This window comes from Protomyctophum bolini (genome assembly GCF_963924005.1).
Source record: "Protomyctophum bolini genome assembly, chromosome: 2".
Classification (NCBI taxonomy): domain Eukaryota; kingdom Metazoa; phylum Chordata; class Actinopteri; order Myctophiformes; family Myctophidae; genus Protomyctophum; species Protomyctophum bolini.
Window position 1 is genome coordinate 25,413,762 of NC_137863.1, and position 21,002 is coordinate 25,434,763.

Sequence of the window (21,002 nt, forward strand, 5' to 3'; positions counted from 1 at the left end):
TTATTCAAGAACATATTTTTAATGGGCGTGGTGGCTAGTGATTCAGGGGCTGGAGCCAGGCTAGCATATAACCAACAACTGCTTTCAAATAAATGTAAACCGAGGAAGGTTAAAAATTCCTTCAATTTTTCCATTTGTTTATTCAATTTGATCAAGAAGAACTTATATTTTAAGTGACTATCAATTGAATGAATACTACATTTTACCATTCATGGGTAATGGGGAACAATAAATCTTATCTGATCTTATCTTAAGACTCAGACACAAAACAAATCAACATTCATATGACCTAACAACTCAAAATGTGAATCAGCCTTTTATTTTTGTATTATCAAGATGAGATGAGATGTTTGGCACATGATGTTTGGCACATCAGGAGGCATCAAAAGCAGAGGTGTGGATTCCCTCCCACCCCCCCTGCAAATCTAACCTTGACAAGCATGCTATGGTCAAGTGCACTAACTCGTCTGGTATACACTACACACCCCATGCACCTACTGTCTGTACCACACACAGTTTAAAAATAACAGCAGATTAAAAGTAAGCACACTTGTGTTCTTAAAGTCATAGACAGAAATAACAACATTGATGAAGTCTGGCTGTGATTCACCTCTTTACAATCATGAGGGAGTGTTGAGGTTTGTTTGAATCACACACAAAGAATGGAAGGATTTACAAAGCATCTACATATAAAAGATGACTTGTGCTGTCATGATGCATATAGTTGTGAAATGATCCAACATGTCTGTTCCTGGCCTCCAACAGTGCTAATAGATCATTTATAATCTAAATGATGGTATCACAATTTTTATGCTGAACATTACACCAACTAGAAAAGTGTGCAAATCAGATCTCCTATTCTCCCATTTCTGAATGAAGTGAAATTGCCTCTGGCTCTGCGTTGATGATGAGGGACCTCATCATTGATGATGAGAGACCTCATCATCAATGTAGAGAGTCAAATTTGGGGCAGAATGGCAGTTTTTGGCTAACAGACCCCTCCTGCAAACACACACATGACTGCAGAGGATACATGTGTTTGAGACTTGCAACATCGATTATTGCTTCAACAAAAGCCTATATTTTCTCCACTGCCTTTTGTTGAATTTTCAGTCTTATTCCTGTCATGCACTTTTATATGGATCAGGGCCCACTTGAACATCTTTAGTTTTAAAGAAAGAATAGCATGACATTAATTATGTTTATGTCCATATTAGCCATGTGATTGACCTTTTGGTTGTCATAGGAAATCAACATTGTATCGATCTAGTTTAATGAAACTCATAGTTGTCATATAATCTGTGAGCTTGCGCGCGCTCGTGCACACACACACACACACACGCACACACACACACACACACACACACACACACACACACACACACACACACACACACACACACACACACACACACACACACACACACAGAGCCATAGAGTAAGACATAGTTATGCAAACTCCGTTCACTTCATGGGGCCAGTCCAATGGCGGCTCTTCTACATAGACTTCTATTGAATGGGGACAACCGGAAGTATTGAATGGGGACAACCGGAAGTTTACGGAATGCATTGCATCACGCTTGCTCACGCAAGTACATGAACCACGTGACCGGGCTGTATCTGCCCCCTTAATATCGCAACTCTTCTATTAAATGGCTCTGGCTAGGCAGTACAAAATGGTTTTGTCCTCTAAGAAATGTGTTCAGTTTGGCAAGTGTTGCCGACATGACATCACAGCTGAAGTCTTCCCGTGTCATCCTGGGAAAAAACAATATCATACAACATGAACTTCCTGTAGCCCTGTACTTCCTGTTGGACACTTCATTCTTCTTGGGCCTATAGGATAGGACACAGCAGGAAGTAGGTCACATGTACTGTAAGCCCAAACACACACAGTCTCACACACACACACACACACACACACACACACACACACACACACACACACACACACACACACACCGGCACCGAGCAAGAGAGGCAGCTCGCTCAGACCAACACCAGGAAAGCAGCGGCCAGCAGGACTGGATAACATCAACTCCCTGATGCTGAAGGTGTGTGCTGAGCAACTATAGCTGTCCCGCATCTTCCTCGTCCCTCAGTCCTCAATGACAACAGGCCAGTGGCATGACTGACATCATGTCATGATGAGTGGCTGGTACTGAATCAACTGAGACCGATGGTGAGTGAATACCTCGACCCCCTGCAGTTCGCATACTAGGCAGACATTGGGGTTGATGATGCTAAACAGTAGCCTGGCATGGTTTCCAGGCTAGCTAAACAGGGCCTTCACGCACCATGACACCCAGGGCAATGCAGTTAGTGTTAGTGTTTTTATTTATTTTTACTTCTCCACTGTCTTCAACACGATGAGCGACCACGGCTTCGTGGCATTGACACGGACTGATCGCAGGGTTGTCAGCCGGAGGCGCTCCCGTGTTGCTCAGCACAGCACAGTGCTGTCACCATTCCTGTTCACCCTCTACACCTCTGACCTTTCACTTCAACTCAAGACATGTTACCAATACAGAAGTTCTCAGATGTCACAGCGGTGGTCAGCTGCATCACAGGGGACAACACTGTTGGTGCAGTGGAGCAAGGCAAATTAAACCAACAAGAGGGTACCTCTGGTCCCCCGCACCATCAATGGGGAGGTTGTGGAGATTGTAGATAACTTACTGTAAATAAGTTTCTTGGCATGCACCATAGGCGTGCACCCATTAATTTGTTTGTTGGACTGGTCTGACAACTGGTCTGACAACAAGGCTGTTCTATCTTTACATCTCATCTATTGACCTCAAAAGCAACCAAAGGTATTGTGTCACTCACATATCTTCAAAGCCTGATCCAACCCTGCAAACCCTCCTGTGTCAGAACCTTCCCTAAAACATCAGGGACAATGCTCCACACACATCGATGACTCTTCTCCCTTCTGGCTCCCAAACTGTGGAACGAACTCCACATTGCACTTAGAACTGCTGAGTCAATCCCAATCTTCTGCCGTAATCTGAAGACTCACCTCTTCACACTCCACTTTAGCCCATATGGCACTTGCCCTAGCCTCGACGACCTTGCAGATTTATGCAACGGTTAAAATGTAATTTAGATATTATGTAGACCAGGGTTTTTCAACTGATTGTGAATGTGGGACACCACCCTGATCATTATACTGTAAGTGCTTTTGTATCGTTGCTATGCATCCCATGTGTATACTGTACATCCCACTGTTTCTCTACCAACAATAGTCCATGAACTATAGATAGAGTTTTTATTTTAAGTGTCCTACATCATAAGATGCCCAGCCCGCACAGGCTTACAAGACAGTCACTCACAAAACGTTACATACACAATGATACACCATAAACAAAATACATAGACAGTTACTTATCGATTCGTTCTCCAACAACAACCAATTTAACATAAAACATTCAGACATCCAAAACCAATCTGGGTTCTTATCCTGAATTTTTCAGGTCAGCGTCAGCTAGGTCGGGAGGTAACAGGGGGTGCAAGCCACGGCCCAAAAAGTTTGAGAACCGCGCTGCATTATTAAGGCATTCCCTTTAATTGTTCACGTTTTCCCTTTTAATTGATTCAAAAGTTACAAATACCTTCTATCATAAGCTCAAGTATGAGGGTGTTGCTGAAAAGAACATGTTTCAACAAGAGACACCATTGTACTAAATACACAGTATAAGTTGGGCAATATGAGGACATCCTGTTCAATTACATCACTGCCCTCCGCCGCTAAGCTCTAGTCTGCAGCGTGATTCGTTCACCACAGCTACTGCCAATGCAGTGTTATGGTGGAAGAAAATAAATACTCTGATCTATTTACGTAAAAGCGCAACACCACATTAGTTATACCAGCTGTCAGAACAGTGAATAAGGGAAATACTGCTTTCATTTATTATGCTCCAATGGAACAAACTTCAGGACACTCTGAAACGGTTTTAGGTGCTTCTTGAGGACACACTACATATAAGTGACTGTACCTGTTTCACGTAACACTATAGAGCGTCGCAGTCCCGCCCCCTACCAGGGCCCAGGAAATTATTCTCCGTTAATTTTCCTCATAGACATTTCAGAAAGTATTTATTTAAAGACGTTTACGCTGCGGACAAAGCCAACTCCTGTCGTGACAAATCATGACAACAAACATACATTTTTGGGCAGAACAAATAATTAGAAAGAAGAAAAAAACGGCAGGTTACAACACTTTTTTGGTTGTTTTTCTTCGTTGTAATTCATAATTATTTGTTTCGTCCAAAATATTGTGTTTGTTGTCATCGGTTGTCACGACTCCAGTTGGCTTTGTCCGCGGCGTCTTTAAATAAATACCTTTTGAAATGTCTATGGGAAAAATGCATTGAGAATAATTTCCTGGGCCTGGCGTCGTCATGAAAGAGGGTGGGACTGCGACGCTCTATAGAGAGTATGCGTGTGACAACCCCATCAAACCCGGAAGTTATGCGGAAACACCAGAGTGGCAAAAAACGACATAAAAGTACTCATTTTGCAGAATGGTATTGTAATTACTCATGCATTAAGGTGTTCATCATTTTAATGGTGCAGTTGGGGCTGATTTCAATTACTTACAATGTGCTGCACGAGGGTGGATTACCCTAAAAGAATACATCATGTGTTGTAGATGCTGCTGGTAGTTGGGTTTCTGAACTGTCCACCTCCTCCTCTGACAGAGTGAATAGACAAAAATGGTACCATGAGCATTTTAGTGAGAACCAATTATATGAAGATACACAAACACACACACACACACACACACACACACACACACACACAGAGAGAGAGAGAGAGAGATTTTTACAGCTTTTTCTCCCCAATTTAGTCATTGTGCATTTCTCCCAACACACTTTCTGTGTCACTGTATCTTACTGACTCAGCACCTGTCAGTGAGGAGCCCCCACCGGGAGGACGTAGAGCCTTCGTCCTACTCCTTCCACCCTAACTGCACCCCAGCCAGTAGGATTACATGCAGTGACAATCATATATGTGTGTGCCCAGTGTCCACCGGAGGTTGTGGGTTCGAATACCATTCAATTCAATTCAATTTTATTATAGTGTCAAATCACAACAAGTTGTCTCAAGACACTTTACAACCAACAAAGATCCACCCAGAGCAAGCAATATTGCGACAATGGAAATGAAAAACTCCCCTTTAGGAAGGAACGTCAGGCAGAACCCAACTCTAGGGTGGGCGGCCATCTGCCTCGACCGTGTCGGGGGGGGGGGTAGAGGGAGAGAGAGAGAGATAGATAGACAGAGAGAGAAGACAGAGAATAGGCAGGTGGGCTCCGTGGAGGGGTCTGGTCCACATCTGGTCCAGGTCGAGCTCTGTGAGGCCGCACTTCTGGTGGGCTCCATGAAGAGGCCTGATCCACGGTCACACTCGGCAGTCAGTTGGGGGTTAATATTAGAGGTCCACAGAACTGCGACGGGGAGGACGAAAAGAGACTCCGGGGAGAGATTCCCCGGATGTTGGATTAGTGGCAGGCCTTACTGGAGCCTATATAGTGTATATTAAGTACTGCTGGGAGACAAACCCACACAACAATGTACGACCATGGTATCCAGCTAGACCCGGAGACAAGTCTGGCCATAGGCTTTGTCGTAGAGAAAGGTTTTCAACCTAGTCTTGAATGTGCAGAGCGTGTCAGCCCCACGGACCGAAGCCGGGAGAAGGTTCCACAGCTGCGGTGCCTGGGACCTAAACGCCCTGCCTCCTATTGTAACTTTTGATATTTTTGGAACAGTAAGCATGTTTGCATACTGTAAACGCACTGCTGTTCTGTTTGTAGGGATCAATGAGATCCTTGAGATATTGTGGTGCCTGACCATTGAGAGCTTTGTAAGTGAGAAGAAGAACTTTGAACTCTATTCTGTATTTGACCGGGAGCCAGTGTAGGGAGGCCAGTGAAGGAGTGATATGGTCTCTTCTTCTGGTACCTGTCAACACACGCGCCGCAGCATTTTGAACTAACTGTAGGCTTTTCAGAGACTTGCCTGGGCAGCCTGATAATAGCGAGTTGCAGTAGTCTAGCCTTGAGGTAACGAAGGCGTGGACAAGTTTTTCCGCGTCATTTTTGGACAGGATGTGCCTGACCTTTGCAATATTTCGCAGGTGAAAAAAGGCATTCTTTGAGATTTGTTTGATATGAGATTTGAAAGACAAGTCTTGATCAAAGGTAACTCCCAGATTCCTTACAGTGGCCTTGGAGGCCAAGGTAATGCCATCTAGAGAAAAGTTCCCATCGACTAACTTGTCTCTTAGGGGCTTAGGGCCGATCACGATAACTTCCGTTTTGTTAGAGTTGAGGAGCAGGTAATTACCTGCCATCCAACTCTTTATGTCTTTAAGACATGCTTGAAGTTTGACTAATTGGTCCGTTTCGTTCGGTTTCATCGATAGATATAGTTGAGTGTCGTCTGCGTAACAATGGAAATGTATGGAGTGTTCCCTGATGATGTTGCCCAGAGGGAGCATATACTGTATAAGGAGAAAAGTATTGGTCCAAGCACAGAGCCTTGTGGGACTCCGTATTTGACCTTTTCACGTGTAGAGGAGCCATTATTGACCTCTACAAACTGAAATCGATCAGACAGATAGGACTCGAACCATTTCAGTGCGGCACCCCTGATGCCAACCAGATGCTCCAGTCTCTGTAGCAGAATGTGGTGGTCAACAGTGTCGAATGCAGAACTAAGGTCCAGCAACACCAGTACGGAGAGGAGGTTATTATCTGCTGCAGTCAGGAGGTCATTTGTAACTCTCAGCAGTGCCGTCTCAGTGCGGTGGCTACCATGGCTTTGTCGTGCGTCTTCTAGGCCTACATGAACACAATTGACTCGTGTTCGGGGGAGGGAAGCTGGCCGGATATTATATACAGTATATATATAATATAACCAGTACAAGTGTGTTTCACCCCGGCGGCCCGGACCAGGGGGGCATTTTTTCGTCTCCCTTGTGGGGGTCCGTCCTCAAAGCGACTCAGCCCCGGGATTTCTTTCTATTTGACCCAAAGAGAATGGATTCCGTTTTACAAAAATGTTATCAGCGAGCCAGGTGCAGATTCTACCGATTTCAGCGCTGAGGGCTTTTTGTCCCTGTTGAGACCAGCAGAGCAGAGTCATCTGCGAACAAGAACAAATTGAAGTCACAGGCTGATGTCATGGGGGGGGGGAGTGTTCTGTTCACACCTCCACCGCACCACCTGTTCTCTCCCCTATAGATAGAAAGACAGATGGAAAGACAGACAGACAGACAGATTTACAAATGTGAATATAAACATGATTTGACTAACAAAATGTGTTCCTCTTGGCAACCAACTGGTCCATGAAGCAATCACAGCGAGGGACTGGACTGTCCTTGCCATAGGTCCTTTGGGTCCTTTCAGAGCATGGGACCTTGGAAATAACTTTTTCCTTTAGGGCAGGCAGTGGTACAGGATTGACAGCTTCTCCGTCCAATAAGAGCAGAGCAGAGCAGGGAGGAGGCGGACCGTTCTCTTAAAGTGGCAGTAGCAGTGGTCTAGTAGCTGTAGCAGAATATTAGCAGTTGGTTAGTTTTCCAGCAGCCAGGCAGACATAGAGAGTAGGCTACACTGCAGACGTTGGGCTGTAGTGAGGTGTGTTTGTCTACTCTGTAGTTTAACAGAGCAGTCTGTTCACTCTGTTGTCAAGCGAGCGGCCGTCTCGTCTGCGTTGTTATGGAACTGGATAAAATGGACGAGAACGACTGGAAATACCACGGAGAGGGAAACAAGAGTCTGGTGGTCTCACACCTGCAGGTCAGTCCACCGCTAGCATAGCAGCTATAGGGCTAAAAGCATCGCTGTAGCTCCCCGGGACTATGTCCGTCCAGGACTGGGGCTGCCGGGCGAAAAGTTGCATTTCGGGTCTATTTTCCGCTCGTATCGAAAATCTAAAGGTATTTGCATGTTTCTACGAATGTGTGTAACAAAAACGGAGTGATAAAACGGACGTTCCGCTGTTGGACGACAGCTTTAATCGTTTTTTTTAAAAGCCTGTTCAGAATTTCACATTCAAAAGCACGGCAGCGCGTTCTCCCCCGCTGATGATCGGGAGCGCGCTTCCATGTGAAATTCTTAACCAGGCGGTCAACAAACCGTTAGTATTTCACTGCGGAAAATCACCACGTATCAATATCACCCCGTTTTTACTACAGACATCTGTGCGAACATGTCAGTCACTTAAAATTTGCAATGCGGCGGTGGAAAATCTGTACAAAACCCAACTTTTCGCCAGGCACCCCAGTTGTGCTACGTATGGATACAGACTAGAGTCCCGGTGAGGGAAGAGCTGGGGCTAGGCTAATAAGCTAACTTGTTGTGAGTTTAAATTGAGAATGTTATTATGTTGTAGGCGCTAAACTTTTGTTAATTAACGCAGAATGTCGCTCAAAGTGTCGCACGGTGTGTGCCGTTCACGACACGTCGCGACCTAACCGATGACAAAAAGTTGACAAAGTAATAATGGCAAGCTTTAAAGAGCTCAACTCCCTCTGTGTAGGGTGTTAGCATGTTAGCTTAGCGTTTATTTAGCGGCACATCCTAGGATAGAAACGATTGTGTTAGTCTGTGACGTCACATGTATGCGTAAAGTAGAGGAAGTGCACTCGAGTCGAAACCAACAGATAATTACGCATTTGCAAACGAGGAAAAGCTAGACATGTGTGGAAAACTTTTACTTTCCCCCCCATGCTGGGATTGCGTCATTGTTATTTAACAGCATTGTAACAAACGGTCTCGCGACGAAAAAGTCCGTACACGCACTTATGGCGACGTGACGTCACTAATATATCCTTTGTTTTGTTGTAGCCGTTAGCTTAACACGTTGAATTGCTAACGTCATAATACTTTATTCCTGAGTGCTAACAATTTTTCATGGTTTTTTTTTAAATAATGTTTTGAAAAGATCAGAATTACAAGCTCTGAGTTGTGAGCTTGTGGATTGTCTATTTTCGATTAACCCAAGTATTAAGTGGTTAAAAGTGTAATTTGAGTAAAAAATATGAATATAGAATGACTGATCATTTCCCCGGCTAACGTGGATAACTTTGTCCATGTCTTTGAAGTGAATTTTCCTTAAATTAAATCTATGACATTGAAGGTTTCAGCTTGAGTCAAACTTCGGTTTTGTGTTGTTAAAGTGAATAAAGCCAGTGATTCAAAAGTGTTGTTCATGCCAAGAACCACCAAACTGATAACATAGATCAAGCGAGAAGCGACTCACCCTCCCCTCCTCCATTGAGTTCAATGGACAGGTGGCGCCATCTTGTGAGGTTCTCAGCTATTGCTTTCAATGGTGTGACGTCACGTTATCTTTCTACACACTGGCCACAGACACCATTTGAAATGTAATGCCAGGGAATTTCTACATCTGTCTACTCTACACTGTTCTGTTGGTGGAGAGAGTGAAAACTAATTATTTTACATTCTCTCACTGGGCTCTAACCTTTAGCTAGTGAAATAATTGTGAAATTAAACTGCTCCTCATTTTGCCCCCTCAAGGACCCCTGGTGGTCCCCAGACCCCACCTAATTTTCTTTTTTCAAGATTTGTTTTTGCCTTTATTGATACAAGTGAAGAATGACAGGAAAGAGGAAGAGAGACTAGCCGCAATTTGCAACTCTAGATTTTTTTTCTACAATGGGATTAATCAATATCCTCCATTGACTCTCCATTCATCCAATTTGATTTTGCGATCTGCTTGTATTAAACAACATTAGACTCACCCACATTGCAGCTCTAGGCCAACCTTGAATTATCCTCTTTCAATCTGTCAAGCTTTTGTTTAATAAAAATCCACCATAGACATGTTATGAGCTACTTTCTGTCAATAAATTCTGTGCAGGTGATTGGAGTTTGGAAGCAATCGTCAAAGTCACTGGCCCTGCGTACCACCTGTTTCGAATTTGCACATAATGCAGGAGGCAGAAGCGCGACCCGTTAATAAAAACAAGTGCTTCTAAACTCCAACACAAAAGCTTGTCAGATTGAACGAGGACGATTCAAGCTAGGCCTAGAGCTGCAATGTTGGTGAGTTAAACTCCGCTAATACAAGCAGATCGCAAAAGCAAATTGGATGAATGGGGAGTCAATGGAGGGTATTGCAACTCTAGATTCATCCTATTATAAAAACATCTAGAGTTGCAAATTGCAACTAGGGAGAGACATGCAGGAAAGGTCGTCATGAACGGGACTCGAACACGGGACGTGCTGTCAGGCCAATGCCTATATGTGGCATTCGCCTGGACCACTTGGCCAGCGGGCGCCCCCCCCAAACTAAGTTTTCTGAAGAAAAAAACCAAACAATACAAATATGTTGCTATATATCATCTTTGTCGGGTGGAAACCTTACATGTGCAAAACAGTTACTTTTCAGGATTAAAAAAAAGTAGCAGATCTGCAGCAAGCTCAAAACAGTACTTGTGATGCGTTTGTGAGACGCTGTAGTGTAGTATGATCAAGAAACTAGAAAGAAAGTGTGGTTGCCTATCTCTATAGGAATATTGTTCGATTAGAAGAGTTCAGTTGAGCATGTCACCGTATAGCCTACTGTCCAATCAGATGAGGGCAAAGCGCACAAATTCCTTGGGAAGAGTTCAGAATCCCTGGCCAATCGGAGGGGAGAATAGAGTTATTGCACGATTCTAAATGTTTTTAATCAATTTAAGCACTAACAATAGTCTGACACTAATGCATTGGACCGTGTTCCCAGCTTGAAAGATATAACAAAACAACGTATTAGGTGAAATGGGTTAAGAAAAACATATTGCTTGTAGGAACAACACAACATTGTCCAAGAAGAAATCAACATGCATGAATGAACACACAGTCACACACACACACACACACACACACACACACACACACACACACACACAGTGAGTGACATTTATGAGTCACAGTGAGAGAATGTTTTTTGCGATACCGTAACGTTAACACCTTCATATGAGTCACTTCCATCCCAGATGCTGGTGCATGATACAAGCATGAGTCAGTTAGCATGAGTACGGTACCAGTAAGGTAGTAAACCTGCATTAGCCTTTAGACAGAAATCAAGGTGTGCTTCCCTCTGTTAAACCGTCCAAAATACATAAAGTAGAAAATACAAAGCCACTGTGACTCACATTGTCTCTCCTGTCAACAGCATTCCAGGGTTCTACGGTTACTGAAATACTCGACGGAAGACTCTGAAAACGCTCCCCAGGTGAGAGAGAGAGAGCGAGTGTGTGTGTGTGTGCATTTGTTTGTTGTGATTAACCAACTTGAACCCTAGCGTCCCTATTCTGGGGTGATTGTGAAAATAGACAATTCTCACCTATTTCTACAACAACAATTAAACAATACTCTAATAACATAATCATAAATTATGTCTCATCTCGTGAGGTTCAGTGGTGTTATAATTATAATAATACAGTTTGTGAGAACACACCCACTGGCACTGAACACTCAGGAGGAACACTGTCCTTGCACATTAGTGAACTCAGTGAGTTCATTTCACGGCACTCATGAAGATACTTATGAAGACATTCATGATTATCCCTTACAAATGAATTATTGCCCCTTATCGGAGTCATTTCATATTCAGTGCCTATCTGCTGATACTGAATCTTGATGGGAGCTTTGTATCGTCTGTTGGGCGGAAACGTCATAGTCTTAATTTTTATGCCCAAATCTGTTACTTTTCAGGATTCAAAAATAGGAAAAATACAATCTCAAATCGCGTCGACTCTCTTTGTGCCGAGTTTTGAGCTTGTAGATCTGTTACTTTTTATATTGTTGTGATGCTGTAGTATGATCTAGGTAATTAATTCACAAATAAAATACGGAGACGCATAGTTTCTGCCCGACAGCAACAATATTTACTGTTTTGTATATGTATTGTATATGTACGGTAATGCAGATTTCACATTCCACACTGCTCAGTACATCAGAGAAGGAATAATAGTTCAGTACTGGCTAGCTGATCCTGTTCTTGCAACAGAAGTGTATTCTCTTCTCGGAGGATGGCAAGCATCCATCGATTGCTTAGTGGTAATTCCCCCAAAGAAAAGTGGATGTTCTGCTGAACACAACCAACGTTTGAATGGTGTTTCTAGGATGAACACAGACAGAGTATTGTGTGTTTGTTTCCCACTTGCTTTTTAGAAGCTAACTTCCACACCATTGCACTTTGTTTATGGGTCCTAATGCCTGTTTTATACTTGGTTACGTACCAAAAATAGCAGATTTGCAAGCTCACAGCTTTGTGGATCTACTATTTTTGATGCACGGCATGAGCAACTGAATGTAAATCATGCTTAATTTGTCAATATTTAACTGTTGAGCAAATGAGCAAACTTCACTGTCCGTTCATTGTGGAATGCATTCAAACTGCTGTAGTTGTTATTTCAAGCAGGTCCATCAACAGCTGATCAAGGCAAGCCAGTCACGTTGTTGATAAAGTGATGTGCTGTTTAAAGTGTAAAATATATCATTTGGTGCCCTGACACAGCATATGCAGTTTGAATTAATATAGTTTCTGTCGGGTGGCAACCTCATATGAGCTTACAGATCTGGTACTTTTGATGCTTTTGTGTGACGCAAAATTATGATCAAGTAGGGCATTAATTTGTGAAATAAAGTTAGAATAAGGAGATAAGAGGTTTTTGCAACGATATGATAGTTGCTGTAGACGGTGCGCAACAGGACCGTAATTTGATCGTGCTTAAAATGGCAGATCCAGATGACTATCTTTGAGTTAGTGAGTGACATCACTAGTTATTATGGTTATTGCATCTTTCCTTTGTTACTTTACCGGGAAGCCAACCAGCGTACTTATACCAGGATGTGCAGAATGAATATCGTTGTTGTCTGGCAGAAACCAGTCTTATCTTCTCTTATGTCCCCCCAGATCCTCCACACTGCGCTTCGAGCTTGTAGATATGTTACTTTTGAATTAGAAAAGTAACAGTTTTGGACATGAGGTTTCCACCCGACAGAGATGATATGAATATTTATCTTTAGTTTGTATAAATGGAACCACCAACCCAGGAACTCGGTGGAAGTGCCTTGCTCAAAGGGTTTAGAACAGTGGTTCCCAAACAAAATGGACCCAAACTAGTAAATCACAGATCTTTAAGCTCACAATACATTGCTTGATTCGCTTTGTGAGGTTGTAGATCAGCTATTTTCACTACTTCTTCTTAAACATTTATTTTCTAATTAATGGAATTTCTTAGAGTTTTCTTAGATTTCTTGTTTGGGAACCAGTGGTTTAGAATTGTGAGACACGTCTGACGACATATTCTGCAAGATGTACAGTGTGTGTGTGTGTGTGTGTTGGTCGGTCTCTTCCTTTATTTCTCTGTCTCTCTCCTTGTCTGTCTGACTGTCAGACTACAGAACAGACCTACAGACACATCCAGAACATTGTTGACTTCAGTAAGAACGTCATGAGGCCTCTACTGGGAGACAAGTTCGTCCACAGCGGAGTAAGCATGCACACACACACACACACACACACACACACACACACACACACACACACACACACACACACACACACACACACACACACACACACACACACACACACACACACACACACACACACACACACACACACACACGACACTACCACCAGTAGTAATAATAAGGCTGTATTTGATTACTTTATTATTATTGTATTTGTTTTACTACAGGAAGTGGTCAAACTGCCTCTAGAGTTTGTCAGACAGCTGTCAATCAAAGTTCAACATCAGAGACCAGGTGAGACAGCTCTACACACACACACTCAACACCAAACATATATACATTACTTCCAGTTGCTGTTTAGAGTATAACGGCATAACAAAGCTGTATCATAATGCATGCTTATGTGTGTTGCAGAGTGGCGCTGTCACAAGGTGATGGACATCTACAGTGGCTGCGCTCTGTGCCTTCCAAACCTGACCTCGCCTCCATACAACCTGACCACACACACACAACCTCTCTGTATAGAGATAAAGGTACCACACACACACACAAATGCAGCTGCTCTGCTCCTACGTCCACCCACTCACTTGTTGCGTGTCCTTGGCTCTGTGTGCGAGCTCATTAAAGAGAGAAAGTCGCATTGCCTCTGCGACCGGGTTGTTGCTGACTAAGCCAGAAAACAGCGCCGTGCTGTTAGGAAATATTTTGCATTGGAGGCAAATTAACAAGGAAAATCTACGAAGCAAGCCCATATGCAAGATGCCAACACAACGACTTCTATTAGTGACTGTTCCCCTTTCAACAACACTGAAGCATTAAACAACACAGCCCAGTAAATAGTTGATTTAAGTGCATTGTCCTGTTCATGGCCCAGCAGAAATTACTCAAAGCTAAGCTGGTTCACACATTGGGGTGTTCACGAGTCACCAAATACATATCATTTTGGGGGTTGGCACACATTTTGAGAGCTACTGATTTAGAAGGCATTTGTAGAATGTTAGTGGGTTAACTTGCATGTCAGGTCCTACCGAGTCAGACGTTTGCATTCACACATGCAGCCTCACTGATTAATATCTAGATAACGTCCATGTTAAACAGTGCATTAGTTCTATAATGTAATTACTCATTACAATGTTATCTAGTAGCTTCTCGGTTATATCTGTCTTTCCATCAAGACAGGAATGTGTTAACCATTTAACCCCTCTGTCCTTAGTAAACTAATACAATACTTAGTTGATCGGGGGTTGGCCCTGTATTTGGCCCTCAATTTACCCCCTTGTCTTATGCACCAAATCTCTTTGGTGTAAATGGTGGATCTACAAGCACACAACACATCATGTTGCAATGTGTTGTGAGCTTGTAGATCGGTTATTTTCAGCTAATGTTTCCCCCAGAATAGGGTTGTAGTAATTGAATGTTTTTGCTCAGTCAGATGATGTTTCAAGACAAATTACTTGCACCGTGGTTTTACAACACAAAACTCACGTGTGTGTGTGTGTGTGTGTGTGTGTGTGTGTGTGTGTTTTGCATATGTTTTTTTTCAGCCTAAATGTGGCTTCCTGCCTTCAGCTCGACATGTCAGTAAAGACATCAAAACCAAGATATGTCGCTTCTGTACTCATCAACACTACAAGGTAGCTATTGTTGGGCCATGGCTCAGTGGTCCAGGCACCTTGGCTGGCCACCCGTTTCGACTGATATCAATGGACAAGACCGCAGTGATCACTTAGGATCAGTACGATAGACCGCAGTGATCACTTAGGATCAGTACCATTGTTTTCGACGAGTATGGGCATGCTCTGCCGACTGAAAAAAAAACCCAGACAGGATTAAGGTTGGCGAACATGCGTTAATATTACGACATGCTTGCGGTTATGTTTAGGGGAGGGTATGAGGAGGCTTGTCATTTTCAGTAGGCTCAGTAGACCTGACTAGACCGATAAGATCGGTTAACGTGTCATCAACGGCAATCGCAGCCAGTAGGCTCCAGGCGAGCCGATCGGCTGGATAAGATCGGCGTAATAAGTTACCTACTGGGAATTATCGGTTGATTTTCGGTCGAAACGGCTAGGCTGGCAATCCAGTCTGGCAGTGTGCCGCGGTTCGACTCCCGATCCCGACGGCCTTTACTGCATGCCTTCCCCCCCATCTCTCTCCCCATTTCCTGTCAGCGTACTGTCTGTCCCTCCATAAAAACTATAAAATAAAGGCGAAAGCCACAAAAAAATAAACATTTCAACTTTACACAATCCAATGTTAACAGTACTTCATCATTGATGGAGACACATTGCATCGCTGAGGTCAGATGGGAAGTGGGGCAGTAAAACATCAAGCATGTGACCGTAATGTCATGTGCATTTGTACAAAACATGTTCGGTAACTTTGCTGTTTACTAGTTGTAGGTGACATGATCTGTATTGACATTGTGTGTGTTTGCACACATGCGCCTGCCGGCCTGTGGGGGCCGTTCTAGTCTATGCAGTGATGAGAGTCAGGATTATTACGTAAGGCTGGTATATTCCAGCAAATGAACACACTAGAACTTGATTAATGCACACATCAAATGTCAGTATATGCAATGGCCAATTGTATTATTGGCCATTGTGTATTATGTTAGCAACAGATTGAAGTGACAGTGTTGTATTATGTGGTAAGAAACAACAGATTGAAGTGACAGTATTTATTGTGTTGTTTCTCCAGGTGGCCAACGGGAAGTGGAAGAGACCCAGTCTCTACTGCCCTCTAGACCTGTTCTCAGGGTACTACATCTACTACACCACTGAATACTATTACTGTCTACTACCTGACACTATAGTACTGTATTAATGATACTATATTAATTCTGTTATGTAACATACATATATACTACTGCATTAATTAATAATACATAATATTACTGGCACTAATATACTACTTACAAGATTTACATTAATATATTTCCTTCCTAATTGTTAACATGTTGGTCGGAATGGTATTAGTCCACTGACTGTGTGTGTGTGTGTGTGCGTGTGTGTTTTTAGGAACAAGCAAAGAATGTACTTTGCCATCAAACACTTGATAGAAGAACCACAAAATAACTTTAAAATATTCAAGGTGAGCAGAACATCCTGGTCTAATCCACTGGTTCCAAAACAGTGGGTCATTTGTGGGTCACGGACCAATGTTTACCAATATATATATATATATATATATAAATCTAAGAAATGTCATAAATAAAAATAATAAAGTAGTAGACCTACAAACTTGCAAAGCGACGCGCTTGTGTGCTTGTAGATCTGCCATTTTTACTAGTTTGGGGTCCTGGGCTAACGTCTAATCTCTCTTTTGGGTCTTGTCTGTCTGTCGGCCAGGATGCTCACGGTAGTCTCTCTCTCTCTCTCTCTCTCAGGGTGGTCAGTGTATATACGGAGGTAAAGAGGGCTGTGAGGACTTCCAGGATTTGAACTCGCTCCTGCAGCACCTCAGACCTTACTTCCTGTCTGGAACACCCAGGCTCAATGGTCACCTGGCCAACAAGGCTGTTCTTAATGACCTCATACAGGTACAAGACTGTGGTTGTAATGGTTCAGCTCCTCCCAGTGACTGACCGTATCAGACTGTGGTTGTACTGGTCAGCTCCTCCCAGTGACCGACTGTATCAGACTGTGGTTGTACTGGTCAACTCCTCCCAGTGACTGACCGTATCATACTGGTTGTAATGGTCAACTCCTCCCAGTGACCAACAGTAGAAGACTGTGGTTGTACAGTACTGGTCGGCTCCTCCCAGTGACCAACAGTAGAAGACTGTGGTTGTAATGGTCAGCTGTGCTCTACCCAAATTTCAAGTACAGGGTGTGATCTACCGGTATACGCTATATGCGTAGTATAGTGTATAGACCGATTCAGAAACGGGTCTCATGGTCGCAGGCAACGTATTTCCTGTAGGCGGAGACGACATATCTGCGGTTTCCCCGCACCTCCTTCTACTACAGTGAATGGAAAAGTGACTGATGTTAGTCTGCCTCAAACGTTACTCTTTTACTGCTTTTTACTAACATTAACATTACAAAGATGCCCAGAACATCGGGATGAACCTGTGTAGTTTATGGCTGCTCCAACAGTAGTGGCAACATAAAAAATAAAACCGGTCTATACCGGTAGTGTGGTTACTGTGCTGAAATGTGTGGAAAAAAAGCTTATCTCGTCTGCTAATCATTTCGACCACACGCGTATAGCCTATCCGCGCAGGGAATAATTATGGTATAGCCCCTGAAAGAACCTAGACTCACTACAGCACTGATTGAAAGTACTGTTGACATTAATTATTATCAAAATGAATCACACTAATTATAATAATGAAACACAGGTGTTGGTGAATGCTCTGCTGAACACTGGAGGGGAGGAGCGAGGGATGAGGTTGGAGAGAGGAGAGGGGCGGGGCTTCTGTGAGGCCAGCCTCCTCACTAGAGAACTGATCAGAAACAGTAAGTCTGTCTACCTGTCTGTCTATTTATGTGTCTGCCTGCCTGTGTGTCTTTGTAATAAAAAAGATGCACATGGAAGATATGTCAAATAACTGAAATATACAAAGACATTTCAGACATTTATTTATTCTACAAGCTTACGTGTTACAAAGCTTGTAGATCAGCTATTTCTGCTTTGGTTTTTTATGTATGAAAATTCTTCAACATTATGACACAATAATGCCATTATTAGACAATTATGTAATAATTGTGAGAGGTCTAATTCTACTTTGAGTCATGTTTAGTTACGTGAAAGAGAATGATGGCACTGTTTGACCCTGCAGGCTGTCCAGGTCTTCCTAGAGACTGCGTTCTGTCCAGGATTCTTCACACTCAGATGTTGGACAGTTTGGACATCGAAGGTCTGCATCCTCTGTACCGCCGCCTGGAACAGCATCTCAAACTGTATCCTGAAGACAGGTAACACCCACACCTCTTAACCATGGCAACAACACCTAAAAAACTTCAAACTGTACCTATACGAACCGGCTGTAAGATTAAACCGGGTGTGCGGAAGTCATCTCTCTAATAAAAATGGCATTCATAAAATCATCAGATGTCTTCACATTATTATAAGTATAGTATACAAACGTGTGTGTGTGTGTGTGTGTCAGGAGTCGTCTCCAACTGGATGGACCGTACAATGCAGCCTTCTGGGAGAGGATCCAGAAATGTCCTGCTGAAGACGATGGCTCTATAGACTACGCTGCAGCCAAGGTTTGACTCTACAGTAACTACAAACATTTACACTGCACAAACACTATACAAAACAAAGTTTAATTTGTGTGTGCACACACACTTATGCATCCTCATTCAGGTTGTACAAACATCCCCATGCCATTCCATTTGTGTTCCATCTCTGTATCTATAACACTGACATCTTTACACTTTTTGACAGTTTATACACCAGATGTTTTGTTTGATGAAGAGTCCAGGGAAGTGTCTCTGACTCTCTATTAGAGCCCAGAGGAATCTTTTATGACCACGGTCTTAATGACCGTGGTCATAAAAGATACCAACCATGATGTCTACATACCATCTCAAAGCTGGGCTATAGGTGTAGACTATTTGGCAGCCCACAGACTGGTTTTAGAGGGTCTCAACAACTTGGAATACCCAAATAAACTGTCAAAGAAGTATTATGCTGTCTCTGTTGTAATTTGCAGTCGCCACATGGTGGAGACAATGTTATGCTAATATTTCTGTCCTTGTATTCTCTACGACAATACGTCATTAACACATTTAGTACCGGAACTGCATCAAAATAAAGGCGCTGCTTGCGCCAGAGTAATCGCCAGAGTAGTGATCGCTTCTATTTTGAAAGCCATGAACCGGAAATACTTTCTTAAAAAAGTTGACTGACAAAGTGCCATCACAATCTCTGATCATCTTAATATATTTATATACGCTCCAAAAAGAGTTCATATTTTGCGGGAGAGACGGATGAGGAGCAGAAACGCAGCGCCAGCATATCGATCCATTCATCACCACGGAGAGCGCCCTGGATGAGGAGATACGAGTCATTCTTTCCGCCGCGCTAACATGGGAGTCAATGACAAGCTAATAGTTTCACAGAGCGTTAGCATACGGCAATAATATTATTATCTCGCCCCGCGTCGTTTGGACGTCGCTAGGACGTCCACAGACGTCTAAGGCACCTCTCGGTTCCAATCCTTATGACGTTTCAGGACGTATTATGTACAAAATGTGTTAAAGTGTGTGTGTGTGTTGGTACAGGTTCATCAGTACCGTGTTGCCATGACGGCCAAGGATTGTTCCATCATGGTTGCCTTGGTTCCCTGTGGAGACGATGAAAGGTGAGGAAGATGATGACATGGTCATGATGGTCTCACCTGATCAGATGACCTCTAAAGTCAATGTAGACACCATTCAGAGATTTACAAAATAACTGCAGAACCAATGCAAAGAATTTAGAGTGATTGGGCTGAACACCAATCATACTGATTGGCAGCTAACAAACCTACGCAGTAGGCATAGGTTTATTAGCTGCCGTTCTCACTGCTGTTAAAGCAGCTACACTGCATTTAGACATCACCAGATGTAACTGTACACACTAGGCAGGCAGAGATCTCCCATCGAGTTTCACTCGAAAATTGACAATGTTTGTCAATTTGATTTGTATTAATGAGTATACAACTAATTATTTCATACAGAAGGATGGTCTTCCTGCTTTCTTTGTCGCACCTCCAACGGTGCCATGGAGGACTATGCATGGCAGGGGCGTCCTCTTCCCTGAGCCAAGCCTAAGCCTGACCGCATACCAGAATTATTTGTTAGATTTGAATTGGTCGTACTAGCTATAGAATGCATTTTCCATCACACCCTAATGGTCTTGGATATTTCATAAAATTAAAGGTTAAAGAAAATATAAACAAGACATGGTGTGCTAATGGTTTAGGAAACGCGTTTTCAGTCAAGAGATTCCATTTAGCTTTAAACCCTGTCTCCTCCTCCTGCAGTCTGTCAGTCTTAAAACCCTGTCTCCTCCTCCTGCAGTCTGTCAGTCTTTAAACCCTGTCTCCTCCTCCTGCAGTCTGTCAGTCTTAAAACCCTGTCTCCTCCTCCTGCAGTCTGTCAGTCTTTAAACCCTGTCTCCTCCTCCTGCAGTCTGTCAGTCTTAAAACCCTGTCTCCTCCTCCTGCAGTCTGTCAGTCTTTAAACCCTGTCTCCTCCTCCTGCAGTCTGTCAGTCTTTAAACCCTGTCTCCTCCTCCTGCAGTCTGTCAGGGCAGATGAAAGGCAGAGACCTCCTCCGGTGCTCCTCCAGGTCCTCTGCTCCTCGGTTCGCCTTCTCCATGTCCATCCTGGACCTGGACCCCAAGCCGTTCGACAGCGTTCCCCGCCAGCTGCTCCTGGACCACCAGATCGTCTCCTTCTACCTGAGAACCAAGGATTCTCTGGACAGAGAGCCGGAGGAAGACTGCTGCACCCTGCTCTTCCACCCTGTCTGAAGCACCGGCTCGCGGCAAAGAAAATAG

The 21,002-nt window shown here is 43.4% G+C and overlaps 1 protein-coding gene across 1 annotated transcript; it reads left to right on the top strand.

Moving 5' to 3' along the window:
• Positions 1-7,514: 7,514 nt before the first annotated feature.
• ippk (inositol 1,3,4,5,6-pentakisphosphate 2-kinase) lies at positions 7,515-20,999 on the top strand. Its single transcript, XM_080792183.1, has 14 exons — positions 7,515-7,808; positions 11,194-11,253; positions 13,424-13,519; positions 13,730-13,796; positions 13,917-14,035; positions 15,047-15,136; positions 16,203-16,261; positions 16,523-16,595; positions 16,891-17,043; positions 17,848-17,965; positions 18,289-18,424; positions 18,619-18,721; positions 19,742-19,821; positions 20,744-20,999. Exons 1-14 carry the CDS (start codon positions 7,728-7,730, stop codon positions 20,973-20,975), a joined length of 1,467 nt encoding a protein of 488 aa, XP_080648309.1. The 5' UTR covers positions 7,515-7,727; the 3' UTR covers positions 20,976-20,999.
• The last annotated feature ends 3 nt before the right edge of the window (positions 21,000-21,002 follow it).

Bases quoted from the DNA above. Each gene is read 5' to 3' on its own strand.
- ippk (XM_080792183.1), top strand. From the start codon at position 7,728: ATGGAACTGGATAAAATGGACGAGAACGACTGGAAATACCACGGAGAG. The intron at 15,137-16,202 runs GTAGCTATTGTT...TTGTTTCTCCAG, and splicing joins GTACTCATCAACACTACAAG to GTGGCCAACGGGAAGTGGAA. The intron at 16,596-16,890 runs GTGAGCAGAACA...TCTCTCTCTCAG, and splicing joins ATAACTTTAAAATATTCAAG to GGTGGTCAGTGTATATACGG.